This window comes from Anomalospiza imberbis, unplaced genomic scaffold, assembly GCF_031753505.1.
Source record: "Anomalospiza imberbis isolate Cuckoo-Finch-1a 21T00152 unplaced genomic scaffold, ASM3175350v1 scaffold_45, whole genome shotgun sequence".
In the NCBI taxonomy this organism is placed as follows: domain Eukaryota; kingdom Metazoa; phylum Chordata; class Aves; order Passeriformes; family Viduidae; genus Anomalospiza; species Anomalospiza imberbis.
Genome location: NW_027100060.1, coordinates 81,204 through 99,238, shown reverse-complemented (window position 1 = coordinate 99,238; position 18,035 = coordinate 81,204). Strand labels below are relative to the sequence as shown.

General features: G+C 57.4%; 1 protein-coding gene across 1 annotated transcript; it reads right to left on the bottom strand.

Moving 5' to 3' along the window:
• Positions 1 to 13,398: 13,398 nt before the first annotated feature.
• LOC137466853 (maestro heat-like repeat-containing protein family member 7) lies at positions 13,399 to 17,307 on the bottom strand. Its single transcript, XM_068178486.1, has 10 exons — positions 17,162 to 17,307; positions 16,692 to 16,839; positions 16,259 to 16,446; positions 16,032 to 16,169; positions 15,643 to 15,757; positions 15,330 to 15,470; positions 14,959 to 15,135; positions 14,670 to 14,825; positions 13,933 to 14,502; positions 13,399 to 13,653 (listed from the first exon to the last, which is right to left on the bottom strand). Exons 1-9 carry the CDS (start codon positions 17,299 to 17,301, stop codon positions 14,353 to 14,355), a joined length of 1,353 nt encoding a protein of 450 aa, XP_068034587.1. The 5' UTR covers positions 17,302 to 17,307; the 3' UTR covers positions 13,399 to 13,653; positions 13,933 to 14,352.
• Between the last annotated feature and the right edge of the window lie 728 nt (positions 17,308 to 18,035).

Genomic DNA, 18,035 nt, shown 5'->3' with positions numbered 1-18,035 from the left:
CACCAGTGCAGCCAGAGGACACCTTGTCCAGGAGCACGACCTCCAGGGGTGCGCTGGTGCCGTCGGGCTGCGGGAGGAACGCGATGCCGTCAGTGGGGCTGAGGCCGTGCCAGGGCTGGGGAACCCCTCAGCCAGCCCGGGATGCTCTGCATGCCCCGCTCAGCCCATGCCCGCTCTCCCTGAAGGGCTCCCGGCGGCTCCCACCCTGCCGGGCCCCGGCTCCTCGCCACCCGGCACGGCCCGGCTTCTGCCGCTGGCCCCGCTCACTCACCAGCTCGCCCCAGTGCCGGACGCGGTTCCTTGGCACCCTTTTGATGGCCACCTGCAAGCCAAGAGCAGCAGCAGGCTGAGCTCGCCACCCGCCCCGCCGAGCCCCATCCTCCTCCTCCTCCGCCCCCTCCTCCTCCTCCTCCTCCTCCTTCCCTTCCTCCTTCTCCCCCTCCTTCTTCCCTCCTCCTCCTCCTCCTCCTCCTCCTCCTCCTCCTCCTCCGCCCCCTCCTCCTGCGCCCGCCGCCGGCCCCGCCGCTCACCGGGGCGCCGTCCGAGAGCCGCATGGCCGCGAAGACGCTGCCGAAGCCGCCGCTGCCCAGCAGCGAACCCAGCCGGTACCGCTCCTGCAGGGCCTCCTCCTGCGCCTTCCCTGCGGGCGGGACGGGGCTGTCAGCGCTCGGCCCGGGGCCAGGAGCGGCCCCCGAGCGCCCCCCGAGCGCCCCGGGCCGGCCCTCCCCAGGCGTTCTGTCCCTGGAACGGGACAGCGGCGGCTCGGGGCCGACGGCCGCGCTGCCGAGCGGCGGAGCTCGGGCCGGGGAAGCCGCAGCGGGGGCGGCGGGAGCGGCCGCGCCGCGTGTGTCCTCCGCGGGGCCCGGGAGGAGCCGGGGCCGGGGCCGGGACTGGAGCCCACGTCGGGGCCGGGGCCGGGCTCGGGCCAGGCGGAGCCAGAGGGCGGCGGTGCCGCCCGAGCTCCAGGCACTGATGCCTGCCCAGCAGCGCCACCGCCAGCACGACCAGAGCCGGGCGGAGGCGAGACCCCGGCGGGACGGCCGGGGACGGAGACGGGAACGGGAACCGGGGCGGGGACGGGGACGGTGACGGGCTGGGGACATGGCCCAGGCCAGCAGGGGAGAGGGAGACTGGGAGAGGAGGGGACACCGTGAAAGGGAGAGCAGGAGAGGGTGCGGGACAGCGGGAGAGGGAGAGGAGATGCGAGTGGGACTCGATAGAGTATCTGGTTTCTCTGCTGCCGCTGCTGCCGCTGCTGCTGCCGCTGCAACTGAAGCTCCGGGGCCGTTTGTCCCCGTGTCCGTTTTTCCGTTGCCCGCTCGCCCCCGCGCCCAGCCCCCCGCTCCCCAGGGGCAGCCCCTGAGCCTGTCCAAACACGGGAACTTTGCCCTGTTCAGCCCAGACCCAGAGTCTGGACTCCTGCACAGGGGCGTAGGAATCACCTTGAGCGCTGCTGTGCCTTGTCCCCGCTGAGGATCAAACCCTATCGGAGCACATTCCCTGAATGCAGAATTTGTACCTTACCCAGGCACTGCACTTACCTCTCCAGCAATGATTAAAAAAAACAAAACAAAAAACCAAAAAAACAAACAAAAAAAAAAAACCAAAAAAAACCAAAAACAAAAACGAAAACGGGGAAGTCAAACTGTGTGTAGCTCATGGTATTTTAGATTGTCTAAAATTCGCCAAGTCATGGATATTAGAGATGAGATCTATTTGGATTAAGGGGATGGAGCAGTAGTGCAAGATGGAAAAGAGGAGCATAAAAATAAACAGAGAAAAACATCTTCAGTTGTTTCTTTCCATTTTCATTTCATTTCTTAAAAGCTGTTTCAGTTTTCCCAGAATCTTCTCCACACTCCTGTTTGCTCTTTCCAAGAACCTTTCCTGGAGAACGAGGTGCAGCTTCTGTCACAAGATGTGGCACCAACTGCAGCTTCTCTAGGCTTTCCACACCTTGTGTGCAGCTCAACTCTTGCAGCACAGCAGGACAAATGTTTGAAGAACTTGACAGCTTGTTCTTTCTTTTCCTTGTGGGCTGGGCAGTTGTGCCATTGGTAAGGTTTTCATTGTTACAGTTCTGCCCTAAGAAACCATGATGGGCTACCAGGAATTGTCAGGGAATGCAAGCCTGACTGAATGCAGAGAAAGAATCTGCAGAGCCTGCATCCAGAAATGGAGAGCTGTGTGAAAATCATTGCAACATCGCCATGGGCATCTTGGAAGTGATCTAGAAGATGAAAATGCTCTGACAGAGGGCATGTGTTTCTGAGTTCAGTGTAGAGGATTCCACATCTAGTGCATTGGTTCATAAATCAAGAGTTCAATCAGTTCATGGAAAGCACCAGAACAAGCACTAGGACTGGGACACACTGGGAGCCACTAGAAATGTGCTGGGGGTAACTGGGACCACGCTGGGGGCAACTGGGGACAAGGGTGAGTGACTGGGGCCCTGCTGGGAGAGACTGGGATCGTACTGGGAGTGACTGGGACTATTTTAGGGGCAACTGGGAGAACTGGGAACTCACTGGATGGCTCTGGGAACATCGGGGACAGTGCTGGGGGCAAATTGTATCATAATGGGGAAGAACTGGGAGCAACTGGGCTACTGCTGGGAGCAGCCCCAGGCCCCGGGAGCCCTGCACCCCTTTCCCGGCCATGCCGCCTCTCCAGCCCCCAGAGCCCCCTTCTCCTTCACCCAGAGACCCCCTGGACCCCTATTCCTGCCTTTCCCAGTGTCCAGACCCTCCTTTACTCAACACCGAGGACACCCGGGACCCCTATTCCCAGCCAGCCCGGGTTTTCCCACCTTTTGCTGGGAATGGGGACACCGGGGACCCTTGGAGTCCCCTTTCCTGACGATAGTGACACAATTAAGCTCACCCAAACTCCTCCTGGATCTCCCCTAAGCCCCCAGTGGGGATCCCTGGGAGTTCCCCTGTGTTCCCCCTTTCCCAGGACTTTGGGGGTCCCCCCGACCTGTCCGTGCACCCCCAGATTTCTTCCACAGCCCCCTGTGATGGTGGGGGTGGGGGCCGAGTGCTGGTGCCCCCCTGCCTGCAGCAGATCCAGCGGTGAGGGGAGTTTGGGGGGGTCCCTGAGCATTTGGGGTCCCCCGGGTCCCCCAGGATCTCCCAGGACACGCGGACGCTGCCCGTGCGCAGTGAGAAGGTTCATTACCGGCTTGGGGTCCCAGCTCTGTCACCGGCATTGCCCAGGAAGCCCCAAACCTTCCTGGGAACCCCCAAACCTCCAGGACACCCCAACCTCCCCGGGACCCCAAAACCATCCCTGGGCCCTCCAAAAATTCCTCAAGACCGCAAAAACCCCACACAGACACCCCCCAAACCCTTCCAGGACATCCAAATTCCCACAAGACCTCCCAGCACACCCCAGACCCCCCTGAGAAGGTTCGTACCTGGCAGGGGGTCCCCATCTCTGTAACCGGCAGGTACCCCAAACCAGCCTTGGGTTCCCACTGGGATTGCCCAATCCCCCCCTTTGGGAATCCTGAAAACCCCCCTGGGAACCCCCCAAAAATCCATCGGAACCCGAAAAACCCTGGAGATATACAAAACCCCCCCAGGAATCCATCATGAAATTTATACCCAGCACGGGGTCCCCATCACCATCATCGGCATCACCCGGGTACCCCCAGATACTCTCGGGACTCCCAAACCCTCCTGGGATCCCCAAACCCTCCCAGGTACCCCTAAATCCTCCCAGGACTCCCAACCCTCCCCGGGCTCCGCTGCCGGAATCAGCGGGAGTGGTGTTGGCCTCTTCAGGGGAGTTAGAGTGGGACCCGACCAGAGCGGGGGCCCTTAAACCCCAAAAATCCACCCTGGGGGGCAAAACATCCCCTACAGTGGCTTGGAGTGAGTCCCCCAGAAAAATGTCACTTAAAACCGTCATGATCACCCCTGAAAAGGGGCTTGTGGGGCTGCGACCCCAGAAGCACCTGAAAATGGGGAGGAAAAAACACCCTTGGAGGGGTGAGGTCCCCCCAAAAATCCCTAAAAAGAGAAAAACTCCTCTTCAGAGGGGCCTGAAGACCCTTCAGGGCCCTCGAGGAGGGACAAGATCCCCTCCTCTGCTGGGGCCTCTCTGAGCCGGGAGCTCTCCCGTTGGCGGCTGCCCTCGGGGGAGCCCCGAACGACGGCAGCTCCTGGGCTGAGCCCCCCTCAGCCGGGGCTGTGGAGGGAACTGGGGGGGCTGGGACGGGGCCTGGGGGTCCTGGGGTGACCTGGGGGAGCCTCAGTGGGTCCCACCTCCCCCTGTGCCCCCTCTCCCACCCCCTTCCCATTGTTCCTCCCAAACCTCTGCTCCCCGCCGCTGGGTTTGGGGATGCTGCTACAAACACCCTGACCCACAGGGTGTCAGGTCGTGTTCTGACTCTGTCAGCAGTTTGGTTTTTTTGTTTGTTTGTATTATTGCAGTTATCTTTTGAATTTTCCTAGTAAAGAACTGTTATCCCTATTCCCATATCTTTGCCTGAGAGCCTTTTGATTTCAAAATTATAATAATTTGGAGGGAGGGGGTTTACATTTTCCATTTCCAGGAAGGCTCCTGCCTTCCTTAGCAGACACCTGTCTTTTCAAACCAAGACAGATTTTGGTGCCCAACCTGCAGCACGAGGGCATCGAGAGGAAAAGGGAATAACAGTTCTTGAGTAATCTAATTTTTGTGTGCTGCTCTGGAAACCTCGTTAAGCGACACCATGTGGTCCAGCTTACCCTGGTTTGGGTAGCAGCACATGGTTGTGGCTGTGCCAGCTCCCCCACCGACCTCTAGCCCTGGGAACTTGGAGCAAGCGGAAACCACAACTTTGCAAATGCTACCTGTGCCTGAAGCAAATGGAAAGAGAACTGGGGTGTGAAAAATAAAGCTTGTTTATTTTCAGAAAAACAGCAATGAAAACACAGAACACATTTACATTGTAAGAATATTTGTAACAACAACTATCTATGGAACGTATATACCTAAGAACATATCCAACAAAAGTCTATGAAACGTATTTACAGAAGACAAAAAGAAGCCCTAAAACCTATAGCCTAAAGACAACAACAAACTCTACAACGTATGTACAAAAGGGTGGCATCTCTGTCCAGGATCTCCATCATCCCTGAGGGAAAGCAAGAGGCACAGTCACTTAAATCAGGCAGAGAGGGCTCTTCCATGTGCCCCCAGGCTGGCCCAGCAAGCGCAGCACAGGCTGGGGATGGCCACCAGAACCCAATGCACCGGGTCCCACATCCCTGAGCAGGGACCACCCAGCCCAGTCCCAGCCTGGCAGCAGGGGACCCGCTCTGCCTGTGGGGATCACATGCCTGTCCTGCTGCTGGTATTGCTCTTCATCCCAAGATCATGGCCTCTTCCTCATCTTTCTCATCAGTGTCCATGTCCTCAAGGTACTCTTCCATTTCCACGTCCATCTCCTCTTCCACATCTACCTCCATCTCTTCTTCACCAGTCTCTTCTCCATCCACTTCCATCTCCTCCTCTGTATCCATCTGCATGTCCACCTCCATCTCTTCCTCTCCAGTCTCTTCTCCATCCACTTCCATCTCCTCCTCTGTATCCATCTGCATGTCCACCTCCATCTCTTCCTCTCCACTCTCTTCTCCATCCACTTCCATGTCCTCCTCTGTATCAGCCTGCATGTCCACCTCCATCGCATTGTCTCCACTCTCTTCTCCATCCACTTCCATGTCCTCCTCTCTATCAGCCTGCATGTCCACCTCCATCTCGTCCTCTCTCTCGGTGACAGCCTGCAGAGGTAGCAACACCTCAGAGTGGGGTCCCTGTCCCACCCCATCCCCACAGAACTCCAGCCCAGCCGGGCAGCTGGGGGGTGTCCACCTCCATGGAATGGCACTGTACCTTCCTCAGGACAAATGTAAGCATCCTGCAGGGACGGATGACAAAATCCAGGCAACAGAGAGCTTTCAGGACTGATGGGAGTATCAGGGCGCAGGTGACAAGAAGGGTGACAGGGAGCATGGTGAAGGGTGAGCGGGCACGAGGGCTGGCACAGGGTGGGCTGACACAAGGGCCAGTGGTTGTGTTGTGCTCTTTGCTGGACGCTGGAAGTTCCTGCTGGAACATCACATCTGTGACATCACAGTGGATCTAAAGAGCATCTTGTTCCGAGCTGAGCAATCTTCCCCAGCCCATGCTGCTCACAGCCCTGTTGCCAAGGATGGGGCATCCACAGCCTGGGCCAGTGCCTCAGCAGCCTCCGTGTAAAAGAGCAGCTCCCTCAGATCCATCTTCAATCAGCCTCCTGCAGTTGAAAGCCATCCCCCCTTGTCCTGTTGCCACGGGCCCGGCTGAACACTGTCCCCGTCTTTCCTGTGGGACCCTTCCAGTCCTGCAGAGCTGCAGGGAGGCCTCCCCAGTGTCTCCTCTTTCCAGGCTGAGCATCCCCAGCCCCACTTGGACGGCAGTCAGGTAGATCAGGGGGAGTCAAGGCTGAAGTCAAACAGCATCAGGAACTGAGAGGTGGAAGCTTTAGGCCCAGGTTTGCCTCTGTAATAACAGTGGAGGGGAAGATGGTGGGACACTGGCTCTGTTCTAACCGCTGATTATTTTCTTTTTTTTTTTTTTTTTCTTTTCTGTCATGCTGATGCAGGTGTTGCTGTTTGCAAGGAAGCTTGGCACATTATCCATTGTCTTCTCCATTTGTGAAACACCGAGCAGAGTCTGGGCAGGCTGATGATGCAGAGCAAAACCTGCAAATACACCGGTGATCCTGAGCCTGGAGGATGCAGCTAAACCCGGCCAAAAATAATTTCTGGAAAGTCAAGCCTGGTTTACATTTTCTTGAGTTTGGCTATTCCTGAACCGGGGGAGAGGGCATTCGGGGGAGGGGGTACCACAGGGGTTCCCCTCCCCCGTTTTTGGGGGGTCTCCCATGGTGCCCCCTCCCCAAAAAGCTCCGCGGGCCCCCTGAGGTGGCTTCTGTTCCACCGGCCGGTGCCCCCTGATCCAGGACTGCCCCCGGTGAGTCTGGGGCGCTCTGGGGGGATTTTGGGGGGATTTTGGCGGCATTTATGGGCTTTGGGGGATTTTGTTGGGAGATTAGGGGGAATTATTGGATTTTGGAGAGAATTACTGGGTTTGTGGGGTTATGGGGGTTTTGTGGGATTTGAGGATTTTGGATTTTGGGGATTTTTTAGGGTTTTGGGGTGGTTATTTTTTGGGGGGTTTATTGAAATTTTTGGGAGGTTTTTTTTTTTTTAATTTTGGTGGGTTCCACTGGGATTTTGTGGGATTCTTTGGTGTTTAGGAGTTTTTAATTGGGATTTTTGGGGGATTTTGGGGAGTTTTAGTGGAATTTTGGGGGGCTTTGGAGTTGTCCCAGGGTGTGGGGAAGGGCTGAGAGGCACCAACATCTGGTTTAAACCCCTGAAAGTCCCAATAAACCCCATGAAATCGCAATTAAATTTCACAAATTCCCATTAGAATACCCTCGAATCCCAAAAAAAGCTCACAAAATCCCAATTAAACCCCACAAATCCCCCCAAAAATGTCTCCAAAACCACAACAAGCCCCACAAAATCCTCACGAGACCCAAAGAAATCTTGGCAACACCCAAAAAAACCCACAAGCCCCCCCAAATCCCCACTAAAATAACTAAAAAACCCAAATCCCCAAAGAATCCCACTAAATGCCCCAACAATTCCAATAAAATGCCTCCAAATCCCCTAAAAATCCCAATAAAACACAGAAATAATTCCAGAGGATCCCACAAAATCCCCACAAAATCCCAGTAAAACCTTCCAAAATTCTAAAGAAAACACAAAAAAAATCAATTAACCCCCAAATACCCCCAGGAAAAAAACTTCTCACTCAAAGCACCAAGAAAACCCCTCAAAATCCAAACTCCCCAAAATTCCCCAACTGCCTCCAAACCCAATAATTCTCCCCAAAAACCCCAATAATTCCCTGTAAACTCCCAACACAATTCCCCAAAGCCCAAAAAATCCCCAGATATCCCAAACCCCTCCCGAGCCCTCCCTGGTCCCTCCCGGTCCCGCCCAGGCCCGTCCGGGGCCGCGGCCAAAACTGCCCGGAGCGGACGCGGAGGTCCCGGAGTGACCCCGGAGCCGATCCCGGGCTCGGCCCCTTTGGGGGATTTTGGGCCGAACCGGGCAGGTTCAGGGTGGGCTTCAGATCCCTTGCGGGGATCCCGAGCCTTTTTGGGTGGATTTTCAGCCCCTGTGGCTGATTTGAGGCTGAATCTGGTGGGGTTTAGGGGGATTTCAGATCCCTTTGGGTGATTTTAGGTCCATATGGGTGAATCTTAATCTTGTGTGCATGATTTTAGGTCCCTTTTTTGTGATTTAGGGTCCATTTAAGTAGTTTTTTTTTGCTTCTTTGGGCAATTTTAGGTCAAACCAAGCCATTAAGGTGATTTTAGGCCAAAGCAGGTACCTTCAGGGTGGATTTTAACTTCATTTGAGGGATTTAAGGGTGATTTTAAGCCATTTCATGTGTCTTTTAAAACATTTGAGGCAATTTTAGACCCCATTGTTTGGATTTTAGAGCCCTTTGGATACTTTTAATACCATTTGGCTGATGTCAGGCCGAACCATGTGGATGTAGGTTGCATTTGATGCCCTTTTGGGTGATTTTAAACCAAACCGGGCTTTTTTAGGACAGCGCGTCCCCTTGGCCCCGCTCCTTTCCCCTCACGGTTCCGCTCTTTCCTCACCCCCTTTCCCCTCACGGTTCCACCCTTTCCTCGCCCCCTTTCCCCTCATGGTTCAGGATCCCGGAGCGGGGGAGGAGGAGGAGGGAGGGAGGAAGAGGCGCAGCGGCAGCAGGGAGCAGCCGGAGGAGAGGAGAGAAGGAATCGCGTGGCCCTGGCGCTGCCTGAGCTCGCAGCACCCCGGGAGCATCGCCCCCATCCCGCAGGTGCCCGGGGAGGGGGAGCTCGGCCCAAATATCCTGGGGCTGCCTGGGTTTGGGGTTTTTTGCGGGGGATATTTGGAGCTGGCAGGGCTCCAGAGATCATCCGTGGCGGGCCTTAGGGGGACATCATGGGGTCTTGAGTTCGGGAGCGGCTACACCCGGTATGAGACCAGTCACTCCCAGTATGAGCCTGGTTAAGGTCTTTCAGCTCCTGCCAAAGGTCTGACAGCTCCTAGTGAAGGTCTGACAGCTTCTGCTGAAGGTGTGACACTTCCTGGTGAAGGTCTGACAGCTCCTGTGAAGGTGTGACAGCTCCTAGTGAAGGTCTGACAGCTCCTGGTGAAGTTATGAAACCTCCTAGTGAAGGTCGGACAGCTTCTGGTAAAAATCTGACAGCTCCTGCTGGAGGTCTGACAGCTCTTGCTGAAGCTGTGACAGCTCCTTCTGAAGGTGTGACGGCTCATCCTGGTGGTCTGACAGCTCCTGGTGAAGGTCTGACAGCTCCTACTGAAGGTCTGACAGCTCCTGCTGAAGGTCTGACAGCTCTTTCTGAAGGTGTGACAGCTCCTGGTGAAAGACTGAAAGCTCCTCTTGAAGGTCTGGCAGCTTCTGGTGAAGGTGTGACAGCTCCTGGTGAAGGTCTGACAGCTCCTCCTAAATTCTGACCATTCCTGCCAAAGGTCTGACAACTCCTGCTGAAGGTCTGACAGCTCCTACTGAAGGTCTGACAGCTCCTGCTGAATTTGTGACAGCTCCTAGTGAAGGTGTGACAGCTCCTGGTTAAGGTGTGACAGGTCCTGCTGAAAGTGTGACAGCTCCTTCTGAAGGTCTGGCAGCTTCTGGTGAAGGTGTGACAGCTCCTGGTGAAGTTCTGACAGCTCCTGGTGAACATGTGAAAACTCCTGGTGAAGGTCTGACAGCTCCTGCTGAAGGTCTGACAGCTCCTTCTGAAGGTCTGACACCTCCTGGTGAATGTTCCACAGCTCCTGCTGAAGGTGTGACAGCTCCTGGTGAAAGTGTGACATCTCCAGGTGAATGTTTGACAGCTCCTGCTGAAGGTGTGACAGCTCCTGCTGGAGGTCTGACAGCTCCTTCTGATAATCTGACAGCTCCTGCTGAAGGTGTGACAGCTCCTGGTGAAGGTGGGACAACTCCTAGTGAAGTTGAGACAGCTCCTGCCGAAGTTCTGACAGCTCCTGCTGTCGGTCTGACAGGTCTTGTTTAGGTCTGATAGCTCCTCCTGAAGGTCAGAGAGCTCCTGGTGAAGGTGTGATAGCTTCTGGTGAAGGTCTGACATCTCCTGGTGAAGGTGTGACAGCTCCTGCTGGAGGTGTGACAGGTCTTGGTGAAGGTCTGACAGCTCTTGCTGAAGCTGTGACAGCTCCAGGTGAAGGTGTGACAGCTCCTAGTGAAGGTCTGACAGCTCCTGCTGAAGGTCGGAGAGCTCCTTTGAAGGTCTGACAGCTCCTGGTGAATGTCTGACAGCTTCTGGTGAAGGTCTGACAGCTCTCAGAGTGTCAAATTTACGTGGCTAGAGGGTGGTGTGCAGAAAGGAGACAGAGGAGTCCTGTAAAAGTCCCTTGATTGGCATAAAGGGAGAGCGTGCATCAGGCGTGTGTCCAACGCAGTCTCCCAATCACTTGGATCAAGTAGCCTTCTTTTCTTCTTTCCCGGCTGCATTTTCTTTCATTCCCTTTCCCCCTTGGCTGAGCTACTTGGAAGGTACTCGGGACTTCCCGATCTGCCCATCATGTCCCCCTCATTACGTGCCCTCTATAAAACACACGATCCACGATCATTTCAACTAGCTAAATCAATTGATATTTTTAGTGAGCTTTACTGATTGACATGGACTGCTCCTCAGCCAAGGCCATGCTAAACTCCTGAACTTAGGGAAGAAGAACAAAGACTTTATAGGGTTGTGAGAGACGAGGTGACATTTTGCTGAAGCCAAAAGATTATTAAGCTAAAGAATGAAAGCTGTTGGTTCTATGTGTTGTTGTTTGTGGTTTGGATATGTTCTGGTTGGTTTGTTGGGTGTTGCTGGAGAGGGGCGGGGTTGAAGCCCTGACTAAAAAGGAATTCAGATGATGGGGGAGTAGACAGAAAAGCAGGTGGTCAGGAGAGAATGGAAGTGCCCCAGTACCGAGCCAATGGGAAAGGGGACAGGGACTGCCCCAGCCGGGAAATGCCCGAAAATTTTCCACTTTGTTGGAAGGTGTGTGTGTTCTGCTCTCGGGAGGGACATGCAAATTCGGCTCGGCTGAATCGGTATGAATGAACAGTTGTTGCCCTCATTTTTAAAAGTGTTAAGTTTTCTTTTATAGTTCTTTTGAAAGTTTTAAAGTTCTCATAAAACTTTCTTAGCCTTCTGATAATGTTTACATATTTCTACTAAAGTTCTCATGCACTGTTCATGCAAATAATGATTGTTTTACATTCTTCTTTGTGGGAGGAGAAAATTAATAGACTGTTAGTTTGACCAGTGTGGTTACAGAAGTGGCAATTTCATCCTCCAATCTACTGCCACTTTTAGAATTCTATATATTGCAAAGTCAGAAATAAAATTAACTCTTTTTCTCTCTTGAACTCATCAAGCTTCTGTGTACTCCTTTGGTGCCAAATAGCAACAAAGTTTCTTTTTGCTTTGAAGACTTTGTCCCCATTTAATTGTGTCAAAAAGCCTGTTCATTTCTAACAGGATTATAAATATTAAGTTCTTCACCCAGGGCAGATTTAAAGCCCAAACTCCCATGTCACGTCCCCCAGACTTCCGGAACATCGCCAGAGCTCCCCCAAACCCTCCTGTCAGCCCCTGGAAACGCCCCAGAGACCTCCCAATCCCTGTTTCAACCCCGCAGCTGCCTGTAACTCCCCCAGACCCCACCCCAGCTGCCCATAACTTCCCCAAAGCCCCCCCAAGCCCCATATCACATTCCCTGACCTCAAACAAACCCTTATTCTCCCCCCTGCCCCCCTGCAATTTCACTCACACACGGCCATGGCCTGAGGGGACACGCTGGTGGTCTTCAGGTGGGAGCTGGCCAGGGCATCCTGACCAAAGACCTGCGGAGCTTCAGCCTTTGCAGGGGAGGCTGGCAGCAGCTGCACCCCCAAAACAGCCCCTGCAGCCCCCTCAGCCATGCAGCTGCACTGCTGGATGACTGGCTCTACGTGTCTGGAGGTGCAGGGGGGGCTCGGGGCATCCTAGGGTAGGCTGGTGGGATTTTCAAGAGGCTACAGGGCCAAGGGGCCTGGAGGATCTGGAAGTGCTGGGGGAATTTGGGGAAAGGGGAGGTTGGAGGGATTTGGGGAGCTGTGTCATGACTGGCTCCATGTGTTTGGAAGTGGGAAGGGGTATCAGGGGGTCCGGGGCAATTTCTCGGGGGGCTTTGCAGGGACTATAGTGGCTGGGGGAGCTTCAGGGCATCTTGGGGGTGTGGGAGCATTTTGGAATGAGAGGGTATACGGGAGGGCTGGGGGGCAACGTGTTCTATGTCTTTAGAAGTGGGGAGGGGACTGGGGGCTGATTTTGGAGCCTCCACTGATTACTGGGTGCCCCCCTCCAGCAAAGGGCCAAGGCTGTTTTCTCCTCCCATCTGGGAGGGGGGGTGAGCTTTGAGGATCCCATCTTCAGTCGGGGGGGTCCCTTTGTCACTGAAACTGTGTGAAAATGAAACATCTCCAACAGCAAATTCAGGGTTAGAGAATCAAAGGCGTTACTTTATACTGGTCAGGACGTGCAACAGAAATCATTGCATCTACACATTGCCCGGGTGTGCAGCCAGCAACACACGGGCAGGAGGACACAGATGGCGCTTCCTGGCTGGGAGAGGACTTGTGGCCATCTCCAGGCACTGGCCTGACAGGGATCCCCGCAGCTCCAGCCCTGCACAGCCACTCTGTCGCCAGCACAAAGGCTTCAGCAGAACCAGCAAAGGCCAAGGGGCTACTTTTCCCTTCCCCACTGCTGGCCTGGGCCGCTTGCTGAGCACAAGGACCCGTTTTCCCCTCTACCCCTGTGCTCTGCAGACCCTGGGCAGCAAATGAAAGATCCTGGGAGTCTGTCTATTACAACATATCCTACATTTATATGCTAAGGAAAAAGGAAAATAAGGAAAGAACAATGTTGAACAAATCAAACATTGCTTCTGGCTGAGGTGGCCCCAGCAGACAGAGCTTCTGGGATCAGCTCTCTGCAGAGCTCCAGCAGTGCAGCCAGCCGAGCCCTGACAGACGAGGCCGCGTCCTCCATGCCCTGTGGAGCTGATCACGCAGGCTGTCGAAGATGGAATATCGAGCTCTCTCTACTGCCTGGAGGACGTACAGTGTTTGAATTGCCAGGCTTCCGACGGCGACGCTGATGTCATCTGCCATGCCTTCAAGGGCTGAAAGAGAGAGGAACAGAGCCATGGTCAGTTCCCGGATCTGAGGGGACCCGAAGAGACCCCCGTTCCAGGGCCGTGCCAGCCGGCTCTAGCCATGGCCAGCAGGGAGCAGGGACCAACAGGATCAGCCCGAAGCTGCTGGCCACGAATCCCCCAGGTGGCCCTGACGTCTCTGTGTGCTCTGCCCACACCGCCCCTCGTCCGCACAGGGAGCAGAGCCCTCGGCAGCCGGGGCAGGGCTTGCAGCTCCCCCGCCAGCCCCCGCTGACAGCCCGCTGCCCTCACTCACCCTCACAGATGAGCTGGAGCTCTTCCTTCTTCCCCCTGAGGTGCTGCCCGGCCATCCCTGTGAACACAGAGCCTGTCACGGCCCAGCGGCACAGCTCCCTGCCAGCGGCGCTGCCGGCCCTGTGGCCACACGGCCTCCTGGCCCGGCAGGGCTCAGCCCGGGCCCTTGCCGCACGCTGCCGGCCCAGGGCACGGCTGCGAGAGGGCGGCAGCAGCGCCGAGGCCAGGCGGGGCTCCACGGCGCCGGGCCCGGATGGCGCTGCCGGGGCAGCAGCCGGGGCTGGGGCCGAGCTGCGGCGGGGCGGGGAGGGAAGGGGAGCCCGGGCTCACGGCTCACCGATGAACCTGATGGCCTCCTCTCGCAGGGACTGCTGCGGGCTGTCCAGGTACTGCAGGGCCCGGCGCAGGTGCTCGGCCGCTCGGCTCCTGTCGTCGGCCAGCTGCAGAGAGCGGCAGGAGGGAAGGGTTGGCGCGGGCTCAGCCCCTGTGCCGGGCGCTCCCTGCGCCCAGCCCCGGCCTCCCCTGCCCGCACAGCCCTGAGGCGCGGCCAGCAGCCGCGGGCGCCGGGCTCTGGAGGGGGCAGAGGGGCGGCTGCTGCCCCGGGAGCCGCGGCGCCGCCCCGCCCCGCGGCCCCGCCGGGCCGGGGCTCCATCGGCCCCGGCTCGGGCCCACGGGAGCCTGGAGAAGAGCCCGCGCAGCCTCTGGGTGCAGCAGCGGGCAGGGGCACAGCTGCCAGCCCACACACTGAGCACCGCGCTCAGGGGGCTTCTCCAGCCTGAGGCTGGCACTTCCAGGCCGTCCTTACCAGGCACTCGGTGAACTTCCACAGCTTCTTGTTCTTCACCAGTTTTTGAAGATCCCTCCTCTTCAGGAACTCAGCCACACAAAGCAGCGTTTCCTGAGAAACCTGGAGAGCAGCAGAGATGCGGAGATGGCCCCACAGCCCAGGGCGCAGGACCTGTGTCCCTGTGTCCCTGTGCCAAGGCCTGGAGGAGGCTGCAGCCCACGAGGCGCTAGGGCAGGAGGCAGCTGAGCCCCCTCCCAGGGGGACAGCAGCAGCCCATGAGTCCTCACCTGTGCCACATGCTGATTCTCATCATGGCAGTGGAAGAAGAGTGGCAGCAGGCTCTGGCGCACGTGTGTCTTCAGGGCCTTTTCTTCCTTTTCCAGTGGAAGAGACATCAATGTTTGGAAGAGCAGTATGGAGAGCAGCTGCACATGGCTATTGTCCTGTATGAAAGGAAGAAAAAAAGACCTCAGCATCGGCTGCACGGGGCTCAGCTTGGCTCAGGCCTGCAAATCCACAGGGCACAAAGTGTCCAGGCAGCAGTCAGTGGCCGTGGCTGGGGGCAGCGAGCCTTACGTGGTCAAAGAGTGGCAGGAGCGCCTCAACCAGCTGCAGTGCGATGGGGCTGGGCATCAGCATGGCCTTGTCCCAGAAGATAAAGCTGAGGAGCCTGACTGTCATGCTGACTATCTCTCCATCTGCGTCCCACAGGAGCTCCACAAGACTTTCAGTCAGGCTCCACATTTTTTCGCTCTGTGCAGAACACAAGTTTGTGAAACGCCATCCTGCTGCCGCAGGGCCTAGGGGCCAAAGGGCTGTTCCGAAGCACTTGGGCAGTTGAACCAGGAGGCAGGAGAGCTGGGAGCAGCTGCCCCAGCGCCCAAAGCCCAGCCAAGCCCAAGTGACTGCATTCCCAAGCGCAGCCTCAGCCGCTGCCCCCTTCTCACCATCAAGGGATCATCGATGAGCACGAGAAGGGCCCTGAGCGCCAGGCGACGCCTCTCCCTGCACTCGCTCCGCAGGTGCCTTGACAAGATTTGCAGGATTCTCTTAGCACCGCGTTCACTCAAGTTCAGGCACTCAAGAACCTGAAAGGCACAGGGCAGTGACAGGGGACCTGGCCGGCAAGAGCCCGGAACAGCACAGGGCTGGGCCCAGGCAGCAGCGCAGGGCGCGGGCACCGTCCCAGGCAGTTGCGGCTACGAGAGGGCAGAGAGCTGGGAGGCAGCTGAGCGAGGCAGCGCTGGCCATCAGGCTCACCTCCACAAGGAACGCCAGGGCGGGCAGTTCCCAGCGTGGCTCCTGTGTGCTGAGCAGCCGGAGCAGGTCGCGAGCGATCCTTGAGCACAAGGGGATGGAGACACAGGACATCTCCCTGGCAGGAGAAAAAGAAACCAAGACTTTGGGCCGGGGGACAAACCTCTCCCAGGACTGACTCACAGAGGTCTGGCCTTTCCCCAGCATCCTGTAAGGGCCCTGGGCTATTTGGGAGGTGGCTCCTTGTGGGCCCCCTCCTCTCCCAGCCTTTTCCAGTCGGCTTGGCTGTTCCTTGGTGACAAGGCCCTCTGGCCCACGACCACGGGGACTGTGTGGGGCACCCTGGGCACTGAGCACAAATGTCAGAGGCAGTGGGGAGAAGGGGGTCTCACCTGGCCAGCAGACCCACGGCATAGTGGTGGGTGTCAGCACACAGCAGCGTGTCCCAGCCACACTTGCGTTCTATTGCCACCACCACATCCTCGTGCTGCATTTGGCAGAGCAGGGACTTCAGGGTCCGCACTGCAAACCTGCATGCAGAGCAAAGCCCAGGTCACGCTGGGAGCACTGGCTCCTGCCCTGGGCACCTGGCAGGGACAGGAGGACTGGCATGGAGCACCTGTTGGGGTTGGTGGCAAGGCCGTATTGCTGCTGGCATCCCTTCCAGAAGGTATCGACCTCCGCTGGCACATCCAACGTGCTGAAGAACACTTGGAAGAGCAGATGCACAAAGAGGCGGGGGAAATACACGGTCACTACATGTGGGACACAGGGCATCTGGAGGATCTTCCACATCACCACAGTTGCCTGCAAAGGACAGAGCAGCCCGAGACAGTGCTCAGTGCCGAGGTGTCCGTGTGGCAGGGCCCGAGCATGGGAGGGAGAGGCCCGGAGAGACACAGGGGGAGCACCGGGCCTGGTGGCCCTGAAGCTGCCCCGAGGCCAGGTTTCAGCCCAGCGCCTGAGGCAGGGAGATGCAGTGGGGGAAGGAGGATGCAGAGCTGCTGGACAGGTGGCCTTGGGGCCAGCAAAGGCCAGTGTCAGAAACTCACAGCCAGGACAAAGACACCCGTTTTGTCCCCATCGGAGGTGCACGTGCTGTGCTCTGGCCAGCTCCCCAGCACATCGAGGAGTATCAGCTGCGCCGGCTCCGCAGTCCTGGGCGAGCACATGATGCTCTTCCACATGGTCAAAGCAGCTCTGTGGGGTCAGAGCTCTGTCTCAGAGGAGTCTGGGACACAGCACCGTGGCCTGGGCGGCAGCGGGGAGCTGAGCTGGCTGCCAGCCCTGCCTCTGCCCACTGCCCCTCGCCAGCAGCACCCAGACAGCCCAGCCCTGTGGGGACAGGTCCCTGAGGGCCAGCGAGGAAGCATGGCAGAAGGCTCGGGGGCTGACGTGCCAGGGCTGGCAAAGGGAGCAGCCAGAGGGCCCTGGAACTCTCTGTTGGTCAGACACCTGGGACAGGCTGTATAGGCTGATGGGCTGGGGAGCCCTGAGCCCTCTGGGCAGGTGGGCCCCATACCTGTCACAGGATGGGGCCACACGCAGGAGCGTCATTACTACGTCAGCAGGCTGCTCTTTGGTGAGATCCAGCAGGGCCCTGTTCAGCCTGTGCTCAGCAAACTGATTGGCCATGAGCCACTGGTGGATGTACCTCACCATGGCAGGCACCTGGAGAAGGCACGGGGAGACTTGGAAAGCTGCCAGAGGGAGGAATGTCCCCAGCTTCCCCAGAGAAGTGCTTCCCTTGCCACCCCACTGCCATGGCCCTCAAAGCCAGGGATGTTCCACAGAATGCTCCAAGCGCGGTGCTCGGCTGAGCAGTGACAGCAGGCCCAGCCCAGGTGGGGATGGCTGCAGGTACCTGCGCTGTTCTGCGGAAGAGGCCACGGGTGCGTTCCTGCTCTTGTGTGCGCTGCACGGCTGCATCTGGCAAAGAGCGAGCGCAGCCTGAGCTGAGGGGCTGCGGGCGAGGCCGGAGAACACAGCCCAGCCCTGCGCTCCCCAGGTAGGAACAGCCCCGGGATGTCCCAAGGGATGGAGCACGGCTCTGGGGTGTCTGTCCTGGCCCCTATTCCGTCCTGTCCATGGGCATGTCCCCAGGGGATGGGATGGGATGGGATGGGATGGGATGGGATGGGATGGGATGGGATGGGATGGGATGGGATGCAATGGGATGCAATGGGATGCAATAGGATGCAATGGGATGGGATGTGGCCAAGCTGGCTGCAGCCACCAGCCCTGCAGCCCAGCAGCCCAGCTCTGCCACTCACCCTCCTGCAGAGGCTTGAACCGCACCACCTCTTCAGTCTCCTGTGCTGGGCCAGCTCCAGGGCCTTCTTCCTCTTCCTCCACCCAGGCCAGCTTGGGCACTCTCGGGGATCTCTGCTCCATGT

Bases quoted from the DNA above. Each gene is read 5' to 3' on its own strand.
- LOC137466853 (XM_068178486.1), bottom strand. From the start codon at position 17,301: ATGGTGAGGTACATCCACCAGTGGCTCATGGCCAATCAGTTTGCTGAG. The intron at 15,471-15,642 runs GTGAGCCTGATG...TGTGCCTTTCAG, and splicing joins CCCTGGCGTTCCTTGTGGAG to GTTCTTGAGTGCCTGAACTT. The intron at 15,136-15,329 runs GTGAGAAGGGGG...TGTTCTGCACAG, and splicing joins TCATCGATGATCCCTTGATG to AGCGAAAAAATGTGGAGCCT.